Source organism: Podarcis gaigeae (assembly GCF_964106915.1).
Source record: "Podarcis gaigeae genome assembly, chromosome: 10".
In the NCBI taxonomy this organism is placed as follows: Eukaryota; Metazoa; Chordata; class Lepidosauria; order Squamata; family Lacertidae; genus Podarcis; species Podarcis gaigeae.
This window is the reverse complement of record NC_139686.1, coordinates 5,858,101-5,881,292: the sequence shown is the minus strand read 5'-3', so window position 1 is coordinate 5,881,292 and position 23,192 is coordinate 5,858,101. Positions and strand designations below refer to the sequence as shown.

The 23,192-nt window shown below is 48.7% G+C and overlaps 1 protein-coding gene across 2 annotated transcripts; it reads left to right on the top strand.

The window, feature by feature from the left end:
- Window positions 1-408: 408 nt before the first annotated feature.
- On the top strand, window positions 409-14,437 carry ASB13 (ankyrin repeat and SOCS box containing 13). Of its 2 annotated transcripts, none has more exons than XM_083700886.1 (6): window positions 409-594; window positions 7,572-7,759; window positions 9,142-9,292; window positions 10,349-10,485; window positions 11,632-11,908; window positions 13,010-14,437. In XM_083700886.1, the coding sequence occupies exons 1-6, from the start codon at window positions 552-554 to the stop codon at window positions 13,135-13,137; spliced, it is 924 nt and encodes a 307-aa protein (XP_083557012.1). In that variant the 5' UTR covers window positions 409-551; the 3' UTR covers window positions 13,138-14,437. The 2 variants fall into 2 exon arrangements, with proteins under 2 accessions (XP_083557012.1, XP_083557013.1); XM_083700887.1 differs by having other exon boundaries at window positions 410-594; window positions 10,349-10,483; window positions 11,717-11,908.
- The last annotated feature ends 8,755 nt before the right edge of the window (window positions 14,438-23,192 follow it).

The window sequence follows — 23,192 nt, the reverse complement described above, 5'->3', positions numbered from 1 at the left end:
TCTCTGGAAAAGACCCTGATGTTGGGAAAGATGGAGGGCACAAGGAGAAGGGGACGACAGAGGACGAGATGGTGGGACAGTGTTCAACGAAGAGTCGGACACGACTAAACAACAACAACATCGTTTCTGCCATGTATCCATGCAGCAAAACATGCACGTTGGAAGGCAGAGCAATGCATTTGGGGAAGAAATAAAAAAATGCGTATAAGAAACAAAGAAAAAAGAGGAAAAATCGGATTATTCGACCAGAGGAAGCCACAGCCTGCTCAGAGCCGCGGGCGCGCGCTTGTAAAATCCCATTTCCCCCCCTGCAGTATTACATAAGGACCTGCGTCCCGGGAGCTGCGCGCGGAACTACAACACCCAGCATCCTTTGCGACACATCCCCTGCTGACGTTGGATCCCCACCCCCATGTCGCTTGAGCACCATCATAAACAACAGAAAAGAGGGACCCAGGAGTGCCGGGGAGCTCCTCCTCCTCCTCCTCCCGCCTCCCTCCTCCTCCTCCTTTCTGGGTGCTGATGGGAGTTGTAGTTTGGGCTGAGCAACTATGGAGAGGACCATGGCTAGCAGCTCGGTGCTGGGCGAGATTGGTGAGTGGGAGTTGGGGAGGGGGGTGGGGGGCTGAAGGAGGAAGGGGTGGGGGGCTGGAAATGTTGGGAGGGAGGGGGGCATGTTTTTGGGGAGCCTGGATGGGGAGGGGAGAAGCTGGTCCCCCACATCCCCTCTCCATCAGAAGCAGCTGGGTACCACTGGGACTTTGCCTTCTCATGTTGCTAACCCTTTGCGAGCTGGGCACATAGCTGTCAATTTACAGATTTGGAACTAAGGGACCAGCAGCTTTGAAAATAAGGGACCAGCAGCCAAAATAAGGGATTTTAGTTATCCAGTTAAAAGGGACCAGATAATTTTGGAGAGCAGCGCCGGTTTTTAGCCCTTCGTTTCCAGAGGTTGCTGCTCAAGACACCAGCCGATAAAACACTGAAATTAAATAACTACAAGCAGCAACCACTTTTCGCAAGTCCAAGCTACAAAGATGCTGCTGCAGTTCTGTATCTTTTCTGCAGCTCTCAATTCCATCAGGCGGGGCGGGAGGAGGTGGGGGGGAGTAGCGCCCGAAGTAAACCCGCAGATTAAGACCATCTATGCTAGTCTACCACTACAAATCTATGCTTGCGGCCCTTCCCTTGTAGCCCTTGGAACACCTGCCCGCGCCTCCGCCTCCTCCTCTTCCTCCTCTCTCTGAACTGCTTTCTCTATGGTTGCCCTCGCTCTCCTCTCAAGGCTCCTCAGCAATTCATAGACCATGCCAGGCTGCCCATCTCATCCGGGTCCTTCGGCGGCGCAGCCACAGTACGTCCTAGCGGGAGCAGCGGCAATGGGCAGAGGGGAGGCCCCAGGCAGAGACGCTCAGTTCGGCGGCCGCGAGGAGGGTGGCGGCGGAAGGGCCCAAGGCTCCCACCAGTCCCAGCGGGGAGGGGTTGCCGGGGGCCGAGGCTGGTGAGAGGAAGCCGGGGTGGGGGCCAACTGGGCAGCCAAGCAACACAGTTGGAGCCTCCCTCTTCCCTGGCCGGCAGGGAGGGAGGGAGAGGAGCTGCTTCCTTTGAAACCTGGGAAATTTAAGGGACATCATCAATAAGGGACAGCAGCGGGACATGGTGCTGGGATAAGGGACTGTCCCTCCAAATAAGGGACGCTTGACAGCTATGGCTGGGCAGCCACATCAAGCCTGAACTGTCTGGATGCGCAACTTGGGTGATTTGATTGATGACTTGAGTTTACTCAAATCACCTGCCTCTTTCCCACAGGGGGCTGCGCCCCACGCGGCTTAACAGCAAACATCACAATTCAGAGCCTTACAAAGCCATAATATGTGAAATAAGGTCAAGGGACCCCTGACCATTAGGTCCAGTCGCGGCCAATGAATTTAAAATTCATCTCTGGGTTAATTGTGGGGTATAGGGTTCATTCTTTCCCCCCAAAGAATATAGTCCGGCCCCCCACAAGGTCTGAGGGACAGTGGACCGGCCTCCTACTGAAAAAAGTTTAGGTGCTATTTTTTTTTTTTAAATGAGCTTGTTATTTTTATTACTATTAATTCATTTCATTTCTTTATATTTTAAAGGCGGGGGGGGGGGAATCTCAGAGCGGTTTGCAACACAGCAAATCATCAAATAAAACAATCCGGAATAAAACAAGCTTCGAGGGGAATATTTCAGATCCTTCTCTAAGCGACCTTTTGCTTCCCCATATTTTTGGCCTACTTAATTTATCAAGCTGCCCCATAGCAGAAGATACTCTAGGAAGTCGGGGTGGTGGTGTGGTTCGAGTGTTGGGCTAGGTTCCTGAAATTCATTCGGATTGTGCAGGTAAAATGTAACAGATAGAATTTGACAGGATGTGTTGCTAGTGTGTGAAAACAGGCAAGGTCCACGGATCCCCAGGCATTGCACCTCCAGATGGTGGAGAATTCAGGCACCATCCTGGCACCTGGGCATCCCCACTTGGTCACAAGTGGCCAATCAAAAGGTCAAGGGACGCCTGACAGTTAGGTCCAGTCGTGGACGACTCTGGGGTTGCGGCGCTCATCTCGCTTTATTGGCTGAGGGAGCCGGCGCACAGCTTCCGGGTCATGTGGCCAGCATGACTAAGCCACTTCTGGCGAACCAGAGCAGCACACGGAAACGCCGTTTACCTTCCTGCTGGAGTGGTACCTATTTATCTACTTGCACTTTGACATGCTTTCGAACTGCTAGGTTGGTTTAACCCACAGCACCACCCGTGTCCAATATGTGAAATAATAAATAATTTTATTTATACCCTCCCCTCCCCTCCCCGGCCAGAGCCAGGCTCAGGGCGGCTAACTACAGTAAAAGTACAGTAAAAACATAAGGGGGGGGGGAACCAATTTAAAATCCGGGTTGAAATGCAATTTAAAATGCAGCCAAATTTTAAAAGTAGCCCATAGATCAAAACTGTAAGGGGAGAGGAAACATAAGGGTCAGACCGAGTCCAAACCAAAGGCCAGGCATAACAGCTGTGTCTTGCAGGCCCTGCGGAAAGATGTCAAATTCCGCAAGGCCCTGGTATCTTGTGACAGAGCGTTTCACCAAGTTGGGGCCAGTACTGATAAGGCCCTGGCCCTAGTTGAGACCACCTTGCGACTTGGGACCTCCAAAGTGTTGTCATTTGTGGACCTTAAGCTCCTCCGCGGGGCATACCAGACATGTAGAACTCGCCAGTAAATTTAAAAGATGGCAAAAAGCAACGATTCGGGAAACGCAGAAGAAATTCAGTATCACACACACACAGAAAATTTTAAGTTCACAAATGCAAAGCAATACAGGAGCTAACCAGCAGTCAAATTTCTGTGACTGATTTTGCTGCACTCTGAGGGGCCTGGGTTAAATACATCTCCGAAGGGACATGTATGTTTGCAGCCCAGTTGTCACTGAACCGGTGAATTAGCTGAGATTTCATTTCTCACCAGCTTAGATCATCTAATGAGTTAAATATTTTCCCAACTGACCATTGAAACAAACTTATGAGACGTTAGGTGTCCCACAAGCAGAGAAATCTATGCCCAACAACTGTCACTAAGTTCAGGACTCGGGTTCTAAGAAGCTACAAATGGAAAGTTTTAGTTGCTTAAAGTAATGTTACACAAGCGTAGATCTAGGTAAAGGGTATTCAAGAAATCAAACAGTCCTTGATTTTTAAGCTCTGGAAACCAGTGATGGGGGACAGGAAGGAATAGAAATAGGTCTGTGTATGTATGTACATATATTTGTGTATATATTTGTGTGGTTGTGCAATTTCTTTTCCTATTTAATAGACATATGCTGTCCTTTGGTCAATACTGTCAGCTCTTGTTGGGAAGAGCTGTCCAGCTCTGCAGAAATCGTTGGGGCTTCTAATGATTCATTTCGTTCCTGTATTTATATTTTCAAGGAAAACCGTCAAAGCGGTTCTCAGCCCACGAAAACTAAAAAAAGTAAAACGACCCAGAATAAAACATTGCAGAAGAACGTCAGATATAAAGTCTGCCTTCGAAGCAACGTAATTGACAGGGGAGTCGCAGGTTAAAAATTTCAAAACGTCACTAAAGGAAGCCAAATATAAAACGCACAAGAGGATAAAATAGTATCGTAAGCACTTGAGTGAATTAAGCCTATTGAGCATAGTGGAGCTTAAGGGTAAAGGGACCCCTGACCATTAGGTCCAGTCGTGACCGACTCTGGGGTTGCAGCGCTCATCTCGCTTTACTGGCCGACGGAGCTGGCGTACAGCTTCCGGGTCATGTGGGCAGCATGACTAAGCCGCTTCTGGCAAACCAGAGCAGCGCACGGAAACACCATTTACCTTCCTGCCGGAGCAGTACCTACTTATCTACTTGCGCTGTTGTGCTTTCAAACTGCTAGGTTGGCAGGAGCAGGGACCGAGCAACGGGAGCTCACCCCGTCGCGGGGATTCAAACCGCCGACCTTCTTCAGCAAGCCCTAGGCTCTGTGGTTTAACCCGCAGCGGCATCCACGTCCTTACTTCTGAGTAAATGTGGTTGCTCAAGTGCTTAACTTGGGTGAGATCGAGGCCTGGGTTTCTCCCATGCCAGATAGGCGACCAAAGCTGAAATTGAAATTCCCTGCTTAACTTTCTCATACCCTTTGCCCTTCCTGTAGTTAAGGGCACAGCAAGAATCCTCATGGAGTGAGTCCAATGTGTGCTGTTAGGGTCAAAGATTCGTACGTTGCATCCCTAAATCACACTTCACTTCTAGGCAAAATGTAGAGGAATCCATTGTTAATCATTTACTGATTTTTTTGCTTTTTTGCGTGTTAAACATTAGTTTTGCAATAGCACGTTATATATAACTCACCCAATAGCTCCAGTGTAAGCCTGTTTATTTGAAGTCACTGACACAGGAAGGAATATGCACAGGTGTTAAATGGTCATTATTTTAACACATTAACACATTTTCAAGAGTTTTCCTACAATTCCTTTTTAAAAAAAAACATTTCCGCCATGTATCAACTTCCATATATCACAAATTAAGAAATATCCGAAATCATCATTTACGTACCGTCCAACATTTCTCCAATGAAAATAGGGAGCATCCTATTCAATAATAATAATAATAATAATAATAATAATAATAATAATAATAATAATAATAATAAATAATTTATTATTTATAGCCTGCCTATCTGACTGGGTTGCCCCAGTCACTCTGTGCGGCTTCCAACATATATATTTTTAAAATGTGCAAAGGAAGGGATGATGTACAATACCTTCAACAGATAAATGAAAGGAAAGGAAATTGTAGCTGTAAACTACAGAGAAAAAAGGCAGAATATAATAATGATGGTGGAAACTAAGAATAATCAAGAACATAGCAGAGAATAAATCCCATTAAACTCAGTGGGACATAATTCTGGGTAAAAATGCTTCCGATTGCAGTGTAAGGCTGTTGTTGTTGTTTAGTTGTGTCTGACTCTTCGTGACCCCCTGGACCAGAGCACGCCAGGCACTTCTGTCTTCCACTGCCTCTCGCAGTTTGGTCAAATTCATGTTGGTCTCTTCGAGAACACTGTCCCACCATCTCGTCCTCCGTCATCCCCTTCTCCTTGTGCCCTCCATCTTTCCCAACATCAGGGTCTTTTCCAGGGAATCTTCTCTTCTCATGAGGTGGCCAAAGTACTGGAGCCTCAGCTTCAGGATCTGTCCTTCCAGTGAGCACTCAGGGCTGATTTCCTTCAGAATGGAGAGGTTTGATCTTCTTGCTGTCCATGGGACTCTCAAGAGTCTCCTCCAGCACCAGAATTCAAAAGCAACAATTCTTCGGCGATCAGCCTTCTTTATGGTCCAGCTCTCACTTCCATACATCACTACTGGGAAAACCATAGCTTGAACTAGACGGACCTTTGTTGGCAAGGTGATGTCTCTGCTTTTTAAGATGCTGTCTAGGTTTGTCATTGCTTTTCTCCCAAGGAGCAGGCGTCTTTTAATTTACCCAGTTACCTGGGAGAAAGCTCCGTCGAATACTGTGGGGATTACTTCTGAGTAGACAGCATAAGTCTCCATTTACAATTAAGGAATAAACATTCCCTGCGTTTCCTAAGAAATGGCCGCCTGCGGAAGTATTGCAATTCATTTTTTTTAGGTGGATTGGTGACATTTTCCTTCAAAATTACAGGAAGGCCTTCTTAGTCTGTCAGTTTTGCCGTTCATTCATTTGATGCAGGGATTTTATTTTCAGTAGAAACAGGACTCTGTTTTTGCAACTCCACTTTTAATTGTTCTCCAAGAGGCGGAGGGGAGGAAAAAAGGAAAGGCAGGAGATTGCGGGATCAAATCCGAAACTGGGATGGCTTCTGTCATTCTGGGACCGTCCCTGGAAAACCGGGACGTTTGCAAGGTATGGACTGCCAGATGATGCCTTGAATGTGACCCTATCATGGTTTCAAAGGACCGAAATAGGTTTCCTAGAATCTGGGCAGCCTTGAACTTCTGCCTTTTCTTGCAACACTTCTTCTCTGCTCCCTTGCTGTTTCAACACCCCGTTCCCAGGAAATAATAATAATATAATAATAATTTATTATTTATACCCCACCCATCTGGCTGGGTTTCCCCAGCCACTCTGGTCGGCTTCCAATCTAATATTAAAAACAATACAGTGTCAGACATTAAAAACTTCCCTAAACAGGGCCGCCTTCAGTTGTCTTTTAAAAGTAAAATAGTTGTTTATTGCCTTGACATCTGCTGGGAGGGCGTTCCACAGGGCAGGCGCCACCACCGAGAAGGCCCTCTGCCTGGTTCCCTGTAACCTCACTTCTCGCAGGGAGGGAACCGCCAGAAGGTCTTTGGCACTGGGCCTCAGTGTCCAGGCAGAATGATGGTGGAGACGCTCCTTCAGGTATACTGGACCAAGGTGGTTTAGGGCTCTAAAGGTCAGACCAACACTCTGAATTGTGCTCAGAAACGTACTGGGAGCCAGTGTAGGTTTTTCAAGACTGGTGTTATATGGTCTTGGCGCCCGCTCCCAGAGACCAGTCTAGCTGCCGCATTCTGGATTAGTTGTAGTTTCCGAGTCACCTTCAAAGGTAGCCCCACGTAGAGTGCATTGCAGTAGTCCAAGCGGGAGATAACCAGAACATGCACCACTCTGGCGAGACAGTCTGCAGGCAGGTAGGGTCTCATCCTGCGTACCAGATGGAGCTGATAAACAGCTGCCCTGGACACAGAATTGACCTGCGCCTCCATGGACAGCTGTGAGTCCAGAATGACTCCCAGGCTGCGCACCTGGTCCTTCAGGGGCACAGTTGCCCCATTCAGGATCAGGGTGTCCTCCAGACCTGCCCGCTTCCTGTCCCCCCCAAAACAGTACTTCTGTCTTGTCAGGATTCAACCTCAATCTGTTAACCGCCATCCATCCTCCAACCGCCTCCAGACACTCACACAGGACCTTCACTGCCTGTAATATAACATCTATACATCATTTTCATCATATTCTCTTTCAAAGCATTACAGGCTGTAAATGTTATTCTTTCTTTCCACAACCTTGCCTCCGCAGGGTTTTGGGTGGACAGGACGCCGGTTCACGAGGCGGCCAGGAGAGGGGAGATCCTCCAGCTGCAGGAGCTCATTGCCAACGGCGCCTGCGTCAACCTGGTCACGTATGATTCCATCACGCCGTTGCACGAAGCCAGCCTGCGCGGACAGACACAGTGCGTGCAAATGCTCCTAGCTGCAGGAGCCCAGGTTTGTAGCTCAGAGAACCCCCACCAGATGCCTTCATTACTCAGTAGGACACGGGTGGCGCTGTGGGTTAAACCAAAGAGCCTAGGACTTGCTGATCGGAAGGTTGGTGGTTCGAATCCCCGCGACGGGGTGACCTCCTGTTGCTCGGTCCTAGCTCCTGCCAACCTAGCAGTTCGAAAGCACATCAAAGTGCAAGTAGATAAATAGGTACCACTCAGGCGGGAAGGTAAATGGCGTTTCTGTGCGCTGCTCTGGTTCGCCAGAAACGGCTTATTCATGCTGGTCACATGACCCGGAAGCTGTACGCTGGCTCCCTCGGCCATAGATTGAGATGAGTGCCACAACCCCAGAGTCGGCCACGACTGGACCTAATGGTCAGGGGTCCCTTTACCTTTTTTACCTTGGTTCTCAAACTTAATCCGTTATGGGAGTCTGTTCCAAAACCAACGCGTTCCAAAACCAAGGCCCTCTTTCCCATAGAAAGTCATGCAAAGCAGATTAATCTGTTCCAGACTTTTAAAAAACAATCCCTAAAGCAGCAGTTTAACACAAATTTTACTATCTAACGAGACCATTGATCCATAAAATGAAAGCAATAATCCATGTGCCGTACTATAAAATAAATAAGACGGTATTGTAGATGATAAAAATTAAGATTATTATTTTTTCTTACCTGCACTGATGATAGCCATTGTTCGGAAATATCCATTTCTGCAGTCACTCCAATCAATCAATCAATCAATCAGTAGCTGAACTGGGTTCCACACAGTCACAAAAACAAATTCACTGAAAAATCCTCAAAAACAACGCAAAATAAATAGCAAAAACAAAGGTACCAAACTTAATCCGTTCCGGAACTCCGTTTGACTTCCGAAATGTTCGAAAACCAAGGCGCAGCTTCTGATTGGTGCAGGCGCCCAGAAAACAATAGCTGCCAGCCGCATCGGACGTTCGGCTTCTAAAAAACGTTCGATAACCGGAACACTTTCTTCCAGGTTTTCGGCGTTTGAGAACCAAGGTGTTTGACAACCAAGGTACCACTGTACACCTTTGGGCCCCAGGCAAAAATGGGGGGTTATTGGGTCATATTTGTTCTTATTTGTATTATTAGCTTTTCATGTTGTAATTTTATGTTGTGAACCACCCTGGGATCTACGGATGTAGGGCAATATAAAAATGATAATAATAATAATAATACTGTATTGCCCTGAATATTTAATTTTTCTTTTTTTAAAAAAACCATTGATTTTTATCCACCCTGGTTGTGGGTTCGAACCTCACATTGGGCCAAAAGATTTCTGCGTCGCAGGGGGTTGGGCTAGATGACCGCTGGGGTTCCCCTTCCAACTTGACCATTCTGTGATTTTGCTACGATCTCGCAGGTGGACGCCCGGAACATAGACGGCAGCACCCCTCTGTGCGATGCCTGCGCCTCTGGGAGCATCGACTGCGTGAAAATCCTGCTCTCGCACGGGGCAAAAGTCAACCCTCCGCTCTACACGGCCTCCCCGCTCCACGAGGCCTGCATGAATGGTAAGCAGGTCAGGATGGAGTATATTAACATAGTCTGTGTGTGTGGTTTGGGAGCTGCACGGTCAGGGAAAAAACCAATGCTGTCCAGGGTTACAAAGACTGCGGAGAGAATAATTGGATGCCCTCTTCCCACCTTGGATCAAATCTATGCCTCCAGGTGCCATAAGAAAGCTGCAGAGATAGCGCAGGATAGTGCGCACCCCGGAAATGATCTCTCTCAGCTTCTGCCTTCTGGAAGAAGGTACAGGGTTATAAAGACCAGGACTAGCCACCTGAGAAACAGCTTTTATCCAAATGCGATTTTAAACGCAGTGTAAGGACGCGGGTGGCGCTGTGGGTTAAACCGCAGAGCCTAGGGCTTGCTACTCAGAAGGTCGGCGGTTCGAACCCCCACGACAGGGTGAGTTCCCGTTGCTCGGTCCCTGCTCCTGCCAACCTAGCAGTTTGAAAGCACGTCAAAGTGCAAGTAGATTAATAATAATAATAATAATAATAATAATAATTATACCCCACCCTCCGCAGCCAAGACCAGGCTCTGGGCGGCTAACAACCAATAATAAAAACAAGTTGATTAAAATACATTAAAATAGGTACCGCTCCGGAGGGAAGGTAAACGGCATTTCCGTGCGCTGCTCTGGTTCGCCAGAAGTGGCTTAGTCCTGCTGGCCACATGTCCCGGAAGCTGTACGCCGGCTCCCTTGGCTAGTAAAGCGAGATGAGAGCCGCAACTCGGCCACGACTGGACCTAATGGTCAGGGGTCCCTTTACCCTTTAAGTCAGTCTCTGTGGGAGTATATTGTATTTAATTATGGGGTATCAGAGTTTTTAGGTGGTTAACCAGGCTAAGATAGCTGGGATAGCAAGCTTGTTGGTTTTTGAATGTCTGATGTAGATTTTTTTCAATTTCATTGTTCTGTATGGGACAATGACAATAAACATGATCGTATCGTTTCGTAAGGCAACAACAGCTTGGGCAGAGTTCAACTTGTGGGGTGTTGTTCCTGACAACCTTCAAAGTTTTCCATTGAGTTGCCGTCCTCTGTTCTTTTTTCAAAGGCAGTGCTGAGTGCGTGCGTCTCCTTATTGATGTCGGTGCCAACCTGGAAGCTCACGATTGTCACTTTGGGACCCCTTTGCACGTGGCGTGCGCTAGAGAGCATCTGGACTGCGTGAAGATACTGCTTAACGCAGGTGTGTGGGGGTGTGTGGGCCAGCCCCCACTTCGCCATTCTTTTTGTTTGTTTTCTTTAAATCATTTTTATTAATTTTCCAATAGGAACATCCAGTTAATCTATCCAATCATAATAATCCAATTAAAATAAAAAAACTAAAATGAAAAAAGACCAAATTATAATCATTAATTTTTCGGAGCTCTCCACAGTCGGGACCTCTGAAGCATATCTCCACATCTCAGTCCTAACTCTTCTCGTTGTTTCCATATTTTCCACATCTTGATTTTAACACTTTCACTTCGCCATTTTTTTTAAAAAAATAATTATTGGTTTTCCAAATTTCTTACAAACACTTCACTTCGCCATTCTTTTTGGCCTGATTTACAATCCAAAGCTTGTGCCCCTTTTTGCGCTGTAGATCAGAGTTTCCCAAACTTGGGTCTCCAGCTGTTTTGGGACTACAACTCCCATCATCCCTGACCACTGGCCCTACTAGCTTAGGGATGCTGGGAGTTGTAGTCCCAAAACAGCTGGAGAAACAAGTTTGGGAAACCCTTCTGTAGACTATTATTTGCTTCGGGGTGCTGTTGGGGTCAGCCGAGGTCAGTGATGGTGGGAGTTCCCTACCCTAGACCAAAAAAACCCACCCTGATTTCTATGCACCACCCTGTATCGCCACGTTTCTGTCGCCAATTGGTGAGCAGCGATATTGCTGCTGCTGGAACTGCCGCTGTCGGCTCCCCAGCGAATAGTCTTGATTTTGTCACTGATCAGAGCGATCTCCTTGTCTGTTTCAAGACACACGTCTCCCGTTTCTGACAAGAATCAGGCTACCGTATTTTTCGCTCCATAAGACACACCTGACCATAAGACGCACCTAGTTTTTAGAGGAGAAAAACCACAGACATATGATTTGACGGTGAGTTTGGGATAGCCCAAAGCAAAAATCCTGAGGATCCATCCGCGGGCTGGATTTAGAAGGCATTTGGGCCGCATCCGGCCCCCGGGCCTTAGTTTGCCTATCGATGCTTTATGCCAGCAGTTCTCAACCTGGGGGTCTCCAGATGTTGCAGGACTACTACTCACATCATCCCTGGCTAGCAAAGGCCAGAGCTCAGGGGTGATGGGAGTTGTAGTCCAACAACATCTAGGGACCCACGGGTTGAGAACCGCTGCTTTAGGCAAAGGTTCGAGTTCTGCGTGGAGGCCGCGAGCAACTCTTCCTCCAACCTGACCGCTTTGTCGTCGCCAGGGGCCAACGTCAACGCGGCCAAGCTGCACGAGACGGCCCTCCACCACGCCGCCAAGGTGAAGAACGCCGATCTGGTGGAGATGCTGGTGGAGTTTGGGGGGAACGTTTATGCCAGAGACAACCGGGGGAAGAAGCCTTCCGACTATGCCTGGAGGAGCAGCCAGGCTGCCAAGTGCTTTGAGCATTTCGAAAGTGAGTGGGGTCTTGTCGCTGCCTCCTGCTGGCGGGTTGCGGCACCTTTGTCATCTTTCATTGACGATGCTTTCCTAGGTTGTGTGCCCCATGCAGCTGTTTCTTGAAGACGCACTGCTAATACAGTCATAAGGGATGTGGGTGGTGCTGTGGGTTAAACCACAGAGCCTAGGGCTTGCAGATCAGAAGGTCGGCGGTTCAAATCCCCGCGATGGGGTGAGCTCCCGTTGCTCGGTCCCTGCTCCTGCCAACCTAGCAGTTCGAAAGCACGTCAAAGTGCAAGTAGATAAATAGGTACCGCTTTGGCGGGAAGGTAAACAGCATTTCCGTGCGCTGCTCTGGTTCGCCAGAAGCGGCTTAGTCATGCTGGCCACATGACCTGGAAGCTGTATGCTGACTCCCTCGGCCAATAAAGCGAGATGAGCGCCGCAACCCCAGAGTCGTCCGCGACTGGATCTAACAGTCAGGGATCCTTTAATATAGTTATACCTCAGCTTACAGCCGCTTCAGGTTGTGTTTTTTCAGGATACGGACCTCTGAAACCTGGAAGTACCAGAACGGGTTACTTCTGGTTTTTGGTGGTTGCACAGAAGCTCTAAATCGCTCTTTGTGCATGCGCAGAAATGCTGAATCACAACCCGTGCATGCGCAGACGCGATTGCAGATGCTGTGGGTTGCGAACAGGATCACGTTTGCAACCCAGGCGTCCACTGTATATCTGAATTTTGTGTTGCAGTTCTCCAGCCAAACAACCTTTACAAAATATGCATGCGTTCGGTGTGCGAGCGGGGGGAGTGCATAAAAAGTACAAAAAAAGGAGGAATTGCTTGCAGGAATCTATGCATTATTCAAAGCTGCAGTCGAAAATGTGTTTCTTGGGAGGGATTTGCACTAAAATGCAAAATGATTTCCGTAAGCTTTATTTTTGCTTTTTAAAAAATCGCAAATTACTGCAGATATATGGGGAATGGAATTTAAGAGTGGAAGAACTAGAAGCGGAGAGAATTTAGAATTGACTGATCTTTCCGTCCTTATTCGTCCCAATGGGTTTGTAGAGCTCTGAAGTGACGATTGCGATTTCTTCCCTCATTCCCACTCCAGAAACCCCTCTGAGTTTGTCCCAGCTCTGCCGACTCAGCCTGAGACGCGCCGTCGGTCAGCCAGCCTTGGAGAAGATTGCCCAGCTCCACATCCCTGCCAGATTAATCAGATTCCTCTCCTATCAGTGATAATTAACGCAGAGGAGCCGCTGGAGGACAGCGCCGAGTGAATCTCGCACTAGGAATCTCTGGCGGCCCTGCCAATCTCAGACAAAAAACCGAAAGAAAATGGCTTTAACGGGTGTAAATACTATTTATGAGACTTCCGTAGTTTAAAGTCTGACGCGTTGTCCGGCTGTTCCCCTAACAATGGTTTGTGTTGAGTTGCTTTTTCTTTTCTGAGCACGCAAGATATTTTGCACAGCCGCCAGTCATCCCTGCAGCAAATCTGCCCTGTGTTATTATCACAAGGCTCCAGTTGCGGGTGCGAGTGGAGAGACTGTCGGCCTTGCTTCACAATGGGTGCGAACTATGAAGCAGAGTTCATTTTTGTGGGTCAGAAACGGGGATCGCTGGGACCCTCCAGACGCTGATGGACTCTCAAATCCCAGCGTCAAGGGTGCTGAAGGCTCTCCTGGCACCAGCATTTTCAATAATAATAATAATAATAATTTATTATTTGTACCCTGCCCATCTGGCTGGGTTTCCCCAGCCACTCTGGGCGGCTTCCAACAAAGATTAAAAATACATGAAAATATCACACATTAAAAACTTCCCTAAACAGGGCTGCCTTCAGATGTCTTCTAAATGTCAGGTAGTTGTTTATTTCCTTGACATCTGATGGGAGGGCATTCCACAGGGCGGGAGCCACTACCGAGAAGGCCCTCTGCCTGGGTCCCTGTAGCGTTTCTCACAGTGAGGGAACTGCCAGAAGGCCCTCAGAGCTGGACCTCAGCATCTGGACAGAACGATGGGGGTGGAGACGCTCCTTCAGGTCTACTGGACCGAGGCCATTTAGGCCTTTAAAGGTCAGCCCCATGCACTTGTTTGGGTCCTCCCCTCTGGAGCAGCTGAACAACAACAACAAATTATGATTTATACCCTGCCCATCTGGTTGGGCTTCCCCAGCCGCTCTGGGCGGCTCCCAACAGAATATTAAAAACACGATAAAACATCAAACTTGAAACTTTTCCAGTTCGGGCCCCAAAGCCCAGGTTTAAAAAGGAGGTGTGTAATGATGGAGCCAGGCGAGACCTCCCTGGGGAGAGCATTTCACAAACGGGGAGCCACCACAGAAAAGGCCCTGTATTGTTGTTGCATGATGGCTGCTGGTCTCAGACTTTTCCCCTGGAGCTGGGCATCTTTCAGAGACAACCCAGTCGTAGGAGACAAGGAGTATATCCTTTGGTGACTACCTCGTCAATGGATTCTGTGGAATGGCCTCCGTCTTAATGAGACACAAATAAACCTCAATTCTTCTAATAATGCAGCCGGCGTCTCGGGTTTATGTTCGCTCTGCGCAATGTCCCTTTTTGTGTGGACGCTTTCTTTGGTCTGACCTGAATCTATACATTGAGCCAAGAGTGGGGAACCGTCGCTCAGCCTGAGGGCCATGTTTCTTCGTGGGCCATCTTCTAAGGGCCATACGCCAATCTCAGGCAGGTGGGACTAGAGGTAAAAGTGGGTGGGGCAATGGATATACCGTATTTTTCCGTGTATAAGACTAGGTTTTTTCCCCCCCCTTAAAAATAATGTCCAAAATTTGGGGGCGTCTTATACACAGATACATCTCCCCCCCATTTTCTTAAATCTGAGTCCCCAAAAATAGGGGGCGCCTTATACATGGGGGGTGTCTTATAGATGGAAAAATACGGTATATTTTGTCTTTGGAACAATAGCTTAGTATCTACACACACCCTTCTTACCTGCGAAAGGTGCTGGGATTATGTGTCCCATCCCAACTCTCGTGATCGGGAGCATAGCTGTCAACTTTTCCCTTTTCTTGCGAGAAATCTATTCAGAATAAGGGAATTTCCCTTTAAAAAAGGGAAACTTTGACAGCTATGATTGGGAGAGATGCCTTGGACTCCAGGGCTGCTTTGCTATGTGGGGAACAGTGCCTCTTGGAATGACCATACTGTAATATCTGGGCTCCCTTCCATGCAGACTGAAGGTGAATAAATCATTTCTTAAAACTACCACAGTCTCTGCTCCATCTTCAGTTCTCCCAAAGGAGCACAAAACCGGAGTGAGTGCCTGGAACCCCCCTGGGATCCTCCAATTGCTCAGCAGAGAGCGGGGATGGTGTCCGAGTTATGCAACATTGGTGTCAGAAGTGGGATTTGCCTTTCCTGGAGAGAAGGCCCAGGAACAATGTGCACCTGAAGCCAAAATTAGATGGAGGAGGACCGAGAACCATAGCTGTCAACGTTTCCCTTTTTTTAAGGGAAGTTCGCTTATTCTGAATAGGATTCCTCACAAGAAAAGGGAAAAGTTGACAGCTATGCTGAGAACCCTTGAGCTGGAGAGAAGATTATTGTAACTCACTCTACACGGGGCTGCCCTTGAGACTGACCCAGAAACTCCAGCGGGTGCAGAATGCCGCGGTGAGACTCCTTACGGGGTCCTCTGTCACCCGGTGCTATATCAGCTGCATTGGCTGCCAGTGGAGTACAGGATCAGGTTCAAGGTGCTGGTTTTAACCTTTAAAGCCCTATACAGCCTAGGACCCTTGTACCTATGGGGCCGCCTTCAAACAAAAACATATTGCAGATCCCGGGCAACAGGGAGGTTAGGCTGGCCTCAACCAGAGCCAGGGCCTTTTCAGTACTGGCCCCAATCTGGTGGAACGCTCTGTCACAAGAGACTAGGGCCCTGTGGGACTTGACATCTTTCTGCAGGGCCTGCAAGACAGAGGTGTTCCAGCAGGCCTTTGGCCAAGGCACAGTCTTGACCCCCTCCTTTGGTAATCCTCATAGCACCCCACCCCAATGGTTGCCATTAATTTGATTCTGAATTGATTTTAGAATGAATTGATTTTAGAATGTATTTCAATTAATTGATTGTGATTTTATGTAGATGGTGTTATTTTTACTGTTGTTAGCCGCTCTAAGCCCGGCTTTGGCTGGGGAGGGCGGGATATTAATAAATTATTAGTAGTAGTAGTAGTAGTAGTAGTAGTAGTAGTAGTAGTCTTAAGGAAAGAAAAAGGCAAGAGCACCTCACGGCATAATCATGGAGGTAGAAAAAACCACAAGGGTCATTTAGTCTGTGGTTGTTGTTTAGTCATGTCCGACTCTTCATGACCCCCTGGACCAGAGCACACCAGGCACTCCTGTCTTCCACTGCCTCCCACAATTTGGTCAAATTCACACTGGTCTCTTCGAGAACACTCCCACCATCTCGTCCTCTGTCGTCCCCTTCTCCTTGTGCCCTCCATCTTTCCCAACATCAGGGTTTTTCCCAGGGAGTCTTCTCTTCTCATGAGGTGGCCAAAGTATTGGAGCCTCAGCTTCAGGATCTGTCCTTCCAGTGAGCACTCAGGGCTGATTTCCTTCAGAATGGAGAAGTTTGATCTTCTTGCAGTCCATGGGACTCTCAAGAGTCTCCTCCAGCACCAGAATTCAAAAGCAAAAATTCTTCAGCCATCAGCCTTCTTTATGGTCCAGCTCTCACTTCCGTACATCACTACTAGGAAAACCATAGCTTAACCCCCCGCAATGCAGGAATCTTTTGCCCAACATGGGGCTCAAACCCCCAACCCTGAGAGTACGAGTCTTGTGCTCTCCCAGCTGAGCTATCTCTGTTGGCTCAAGACTTCTGCAATCCAGACATCACCAGATGCAGCTTTGGGGCTGACCCGTCTCTCCTTACAGACCCTACAGCGCTAACAATTCCTCCCGATTCTGCATTTTGCCAGTTCCTGCCTGGACAATTTGTTGACTTTGGCCCGCAAGGAGGAAGGGAAACTGGATCACGGTTTGCGGCCTCGTTCCAAAGTCGCCACGGTCCAAAGACAACACGGTGGCTCGGTGCTGTGCGCCTCAGCGGATATCTCAAAAAAATGGAGAGGGGCGAAGCGTTTGGTTCCACAGCTCACATTTAACGGGGAAGGGCAAAAGAGGTGTTTTTGCTCCTGCATTATCTGCAGTCCGGATGTGTTGGACGGTGTAGCCCAGGCTGATCTCCCCCAGTCCACGTACCCCAGGCAACCTGCAAAGAGGAAGACAGGGAAGCAATCCATCTCCAAAAACAAAAAAATTAACCAGAGGGGAAGGGTCAAGCAGGAAAATTCCATACAGGTATGGATTTCTGCCTTTTTTTAAAAAAAAAATAAAAAATTCAGTTTTACACTACACATTTACCGTATTTTTCGCCCCATAGGACGCACTTTTCCCCCTCCAAAAATGAAGGGGAAATGTGTGTGCGTCCTATGGGGCGAATGCAGGCTTTCGCTGAAGCCTGGAGAGGAAGAGGCGTCGGTGCGCACCGACCCCTCTCGCTCTCCAGGCTTCAGGAAGCTATCCGCAAGCCTTGAAAGCCCGGCGGGAATTCCTGTGGGCTCACAAGGCTTGCGGGCAGCAGCCTGCAGCCCTGGCGAGTGTCCGCAGCCTGTTGCCCGAAGCACGCGTGGCCCTCTGGAGGGTGTCCCGTGCTTCGGGCAGGCGTGTGCAAGGCTTGGGGCAGCAGCCACGGCTGGGGGGGGGAATAATTTTTTTTATTCATTCCCCCCCCAAAAAAACGAGGTGCGTCCTATGGGCCGGTGCGCCCTATAGGACGAAAAATATGGTAAATTCAAACATTAGACAGAATCATCAACACCTAAATGTTCCCTGAATCCTTAGACTTCCACCCTTCCATGCTTTCCATTTTCAGTCTTTTTCAACTGCATCATATATTTTCTCCATTTATCTTAAAATACAGTCATACCTCGGGTTACAGACAGTTCAGGTTGTATTTTTTCGGGTTGCGGACCGGCGAAATCCGGAAGTATCGGAACAGGTTACTTCCAGGGTTTGGCGTCACGCATGCGCAGAACCGCTAAATTGTGCTTTGCGCATGCGCAGAAGCACCGAATCGCAACCCGTGCATGGGCAGACGTGCCGCTGCAGGTTGCGGACGCTGCGGGTTGCGAATGTGCCTCCTGCACGGATCACGTTCGCAACCCGAGCGTCCACTGAAATCCATTTTTACCTTACACAGTGGTACCTCGAGTTATACACTTCAGGTTACATACGCTTCAGGTTACAGACTCCGCTAACCCAGAAATAGTGCTTCAGGTTAAGAACTTTGCTTCAGGATGAGAACAGAAATCGTGTTACGGCGGCGCAGCAGCAGCAGGAGGCCCCATTAGCTAAAGTGGTGCTTCAGGTTAAGAACAGTTTCAGGTTAAGTACGGACCTCTGGAACGAATTAAGTACTTAACCTGAGGTACCACTGTAGTACATTACAAGCGTTACTCAAATCCTGCCAAAGCTTTTAGTTGTTTACAGTGTTCTCCTAAATAATTTGTAAATTTCTCCCATCCCTTATTAAAGTTTCTCTCTTCCTGGTTTCCGATTTTCCCAGTCATTTTCCCCATTTCGGTATAGTTCCATCATCTCCATCAGCCATTCCTCTCTGGTCGGGACTTTAATCTTCTTTCCATCTCTGGGCCCGTAGTATCCGCGCTGCTGTCGTCGCGTACATATATAGTCGTTTCTGCTCCTTTGGTATCTCTGCACCGAAAATCCCTAGTAAAAAGGCTTCTGGTTTTTCCACAAACGTTATTTTAAACCTTTTTTTTCAACTTGTTATAAATCATTTCCCAGAATGCTTTTGTTCTCTTGCACGTCCACCACATGTGGTGGAAAGTGCCTTCCTTCTCCTTACAATTCCAAAATACATTCGAAGCTGGATTTTTGATTGGTAGCATCTACCTGCATGAAGAAGGTCTTGGGTTCAAATCACGGCATCTCACTGGCTACCGCCAGTGGCGAGCAGTGCATTTTTTTTGTGTAGGGGAACAGTTAGAGCCAGAGGCAGCAGCTTGCCAGGGCGATACGGGGGTGGGGTGGTGTTGCAACACGCATGGCAGCATCGCCCCTCCCTCCCTAAGCGAGGCAGAAGCTTCTCAGGCTTTGGGGCCTCTTACAAGATGTTGGAGGGACGCGGGTGGCGCTGTGGGTTAAACCAGATCCTAGGACTTGCCGATCAGAAGGTCGGCGGTTCGAATCCCCACGACGGGGTGAGCTCCCGTTGCTCGGTCCCTTCTCTTGCCCACCTAGCAGTTCAAAAGCATGTTGAAGTGCAAGTAGATAAATAGGTACCACTCCGGCAGGAAGGTAAACGGCATTTCCTTGCGCTGCTCTGGTTTGCCAGAAGCAGCTTAGTCCTGCTGGCCATATGACCCGGAAGCTGTACGCCGGCTCCCTCGGCCAATAAAGCGAGATGAGCACCGCAACCCCAGAGTCGGACACGACTGGATCTGATGGTCAGGGGTCCCTTTACCTTTACAAGATGTTGGAGCCCTGCTGCTGCCTCCCCAAAGCTGGGCGGACTTTGGGCAGATGGCGGAAGGGCTCTTGGACCCCCTAGAACATCGTGCCTGCCTCCCTAATCCGAGCAGAATCTTCATGGGCTTTGGCGAAGGAGCCGCCAGCCCCTAGTCCACGGACTTGACGCAACTGGCTGCTGCCAGCCTGTGTTGACAGTACTAAGCTCGTTGGACCCAGAGGTCTGGCTCAGTTGAAGGCAGCCTCCTGTGTGCTCACTGCTTGTCAATGTTGGGGTGTCGAAGATACGCTGCAGTGAATGAACATTGCGGTTTGATGATGATGATGATGACGAGAAGAAGAAGAAGATCTATGGGCCATTTTAAAAATGGGGCTGAATTTTAAATTGCATTTTAAACTGCCTTTTAAATTAGCTTTTTCCTATTATGTTGTTCCTGTAATTTTATTGGTGTTAGCCGCCCTGGGTGGGGTATAAATAAAATTTATTATTATTATTATTTTGTTGTTGTTCACAAAGCTGGCAAAGAAGGAGGAAGTTGATGCACAGAGACAGGCTGCTCAAATGGGCATCACTCCTGCTGGAGCAATGCAAAATAAATTGCTCGTGGTAACATGAAATCACAGTGAAAGCTGAGCTGAAACAGCTGCAGGGATTTTCCAGACAGGAAGTTGACACACACACACACACACACACACGGGGTGGGGGTGGGGGAGAAAGACTTTTCAGAAATGTTTAGAGGAGGAGCAAACTGAGCCTTAATGGCCTGTTGGTCCGGGGGATCTGGTTTTCTCATTAATGTTCTGCACCACCTCTGAATTTCAGGAACTCGAGAGAGGAAGACACACTCGGGGGCACAGGTTCACAGCCTGCCCTTTATTTATTGCTTTAGTAATTTAGAAAATGTGCACTCCACCCTCGCAGCACCGCTGGGCGGCTTAGATTGTTTAAAACCAGTATATCACAAAAGCATTCGGAACAAATAGTCAGCTGCAGTAACTTAAAAACCAGGTAAAATATCGGAACCAGGTGTTTAAAAAACAACAACACCCCAAAATGGAAAATTAAAAGCTTGTCTGGATTTTAAGTTGTGTTAATAGTTTCCAAGTTTGTTCCATTTTATTCTGCACTGCTGAGACCTGGAACAATTCCGTACTTTGGATTTAAAGCACTGTTAAGACCAGCAGGGACGCGGGCGGCACTGTGGGTTAAACCACAGAGCCTAGGACTTGCTGATCAGAAGGTCGGCGGTTCGAATCCCCGCGACGGGGTGAGCTCCCGTTGCTCGATCCCTGCTCCTGCCAACCTAGCAGTTCGAAAGCACACCAGTGCAAGTAGATAAATAGGTACCAGTCCGGTGGGAAGGTAAACGGCGTTTCCGTGTGCTGCTCTGGTTCGCCAGAAGCGGCTTAGTTATGCTGGCCACATGACCCGGAAGCTGAATGCTGGCTCCCTCGGCCAATAAAGCGAGAAGAACGCCGCAACCCCAGAGTTGGCCACGCCTGGACCTAATGTTCAGGTGTCCCTTTACTTTTAAGACCAGTTTAATGCTCATGGCTGCCCACCCCAAGGGATCCTGGGACCTGTAGTTTGTTCAGGGTGCTGAGAGTTGTTAGGAGACGTTGATTCCTCATCCAGAGCAGGGCCAGCCCACCCATGAGGCAAGATGAGGCGAATGCCTCAGGCGGCAAGATCCATGGGGCAGCAGATAATGATGTTGATCATTCTTTTTCCCCTTGTCTGCGACGTAGGTCTTCCCTCACCCTTTCTTTCCTGACGGGGAAGGGAGATACCATTTTGGGGTCTGCTTCGGGTGGCAAAATGTCTTGGGCTGGCCCTGGCCCGGAGTTACGATTCTCCGAGTGAATAGTCAATCCCTCAGTCTGGCTATCTATGCATGCACCTCCTCTAATATCAGAGTCAGTAGGCATTGCAGTAGTCCAAGCGGGAGATAACCAGAGCATGCACCACTTTGACGATACAGTCCGCGGGCAGGGAGGGTCTCATCCTGCATACCAGATGGAGCTGGTAAACAGCTGCCCTGGACACAGAACTGACCTGCGCCTCCATGGACAGCTGTGAGTCCAGAATGACTCCCAGGCTGTGCAGCTGGTCCTTCAGGGACACAGTTACCCCATTTTAGACCAGGGAATTCTCCACACCCGCCTGCCTCCTGTCCCCCCAAAACAGTACTTCTGTCTTGTCAGGATTCAGACTCAATCTGCTAGCCGCCATCCATCTTCCAACTGCCTCCAGGCACTCACACAGGACCTTCACCGCCTTCACTGGTTCTGATTTAAAAGAGAGGTAGAGCTGGGTATCATCTGCATATTGATGAACACCCAGCCCAAACCCCCTGATGATCTCTCCCAGTGGCTTCATTTAGATATTAAAAAGCATGGGGGAGAGGACAGAACCCTGAGGCACCCCACAAGTGAGAGCCCAGGGGTCTGAACACTCATCCCCCCCCACCACTTTCTGAACCCGGCCCAGGAGGAAGGAGCGGAACCACTGTAGGACAGTGCCCCCAGCTCCCAGCCCCTCTAGACGGTCCAGAAGGATGTTATGGTCAATGGTATCAAAAGCCACTGAGAGATCAAGCAGAACTAGGAAACAGCTCTCACCTTTGTCCCTAGCCCGCCGGAGATCATCAACCAGCGCGACCAAAGCAGTTTCAGTCCCATGATGAGGCCTGAATCCCGACTGGAAGGGATCCAAAATTCAGGGCAGATGGAAGAAAAGACTTCTTTGTGCAGCGCTGTTCATCTATGGAAATCTGTTCTGCAGGAGCCTGTGACGGCCACCAACTTGGATGACTTTAAGAGAGTTTGACCCTACGGTCAAAATTTGGAATGCCATTTTCCTGGACGCCGTCTTCCTGTTCTTTCTCATGAGAGCACGCCGGCCGTTTGGGTTTGCCGTGATCTCACTTCGTGGTTTCCTTCCTCCCCCCCAACACCCCCCCCGCTGCATTTTCCAGGCACAGTGCCCCAAAGCAAGACCTCTGCCACAGAAAAGCACTTTTTCCGAGGGGAAAACGTGCCGCGAAATCTTGCGAGATGCTGGCAACCAAAATGGTGCCGCGTACATATATAGTCGTTTCTGCTCCTTTGGTATCTCTGCACCTAAAATCCCTAGTAAAAAAGCTTCTGGTTTTTCCACAAACATTATTTTAAACATTTTTTTTCCCAACTTGTTATACATCATTTCCCAGAATGCTTTTGTTATTTTGCACATCCACCACATGTGGTAGAAAGTGCCTTCCTTCTCTTTACACTTCCAAAAGGGTAAAGGGACCCCTGACCATTAGGTCCAGTCGCGGACGACTCTGGGGTTGCAGCACTCATCTCGCTTTATCGGTCAAGGGAGCCGGCGTACAGCTTCCAGTTCATGTGGCCAGCATGACTAAGCTGCTTCTGGCGAACCAGAGCAGCGCATGGAAACGCCATTTACCTTCCCACTGGAGTGGTACCTATTTAGCTACCTGCACTTGACGTGCTTTCGAACTGCTAGGTTGGCAGGAGCTAGGACCAAGCAATGGGAGCTCACCCCGTCGTGGGGATTCGAACCGCCAACCTTCTGATCAGCAAGTCCTAGGCCCTGTGGTTTAACCCACAGCGCCACCCGCGTCCCTACTGGTCTTAACAGTGCTTTAAATCCAAAGTACGGAATTTATCTTGCGATAAAAAACGAGATCTCCCCTTTTTAGGGGGACACACATTTGTGGGGCATGCTTTCCGGTTTCCCACAAA

What these genes read in the sequence shown, in the direction of transcription:
- ASB13 (XM_083700886.1), top strand. Translation starts at nt 552, where the DNA reads ATGGAGAGGACCATGGCTAGCAGCTCGGTGCTGGGCGAGATTG. An exon ending in CCACGAGGCCTGCATGAATG is followed by an intron (nt 9,293 to 10,348) that starts GTAAGCAGGTCA and finishes CTTTTTTCAAAG; the next exon opens with GCAGTGCTGAGTGCGTGCGT. An exon ending in GTGCTTTGAGCATTTCGAAA is followed by an intron (nt 11,909 to 13,009) that starts GTGAGTGGGGTC and finishes TTCCCACTCCAG; the next exon opens with AAACCCCTCTGAGTTTGTCC.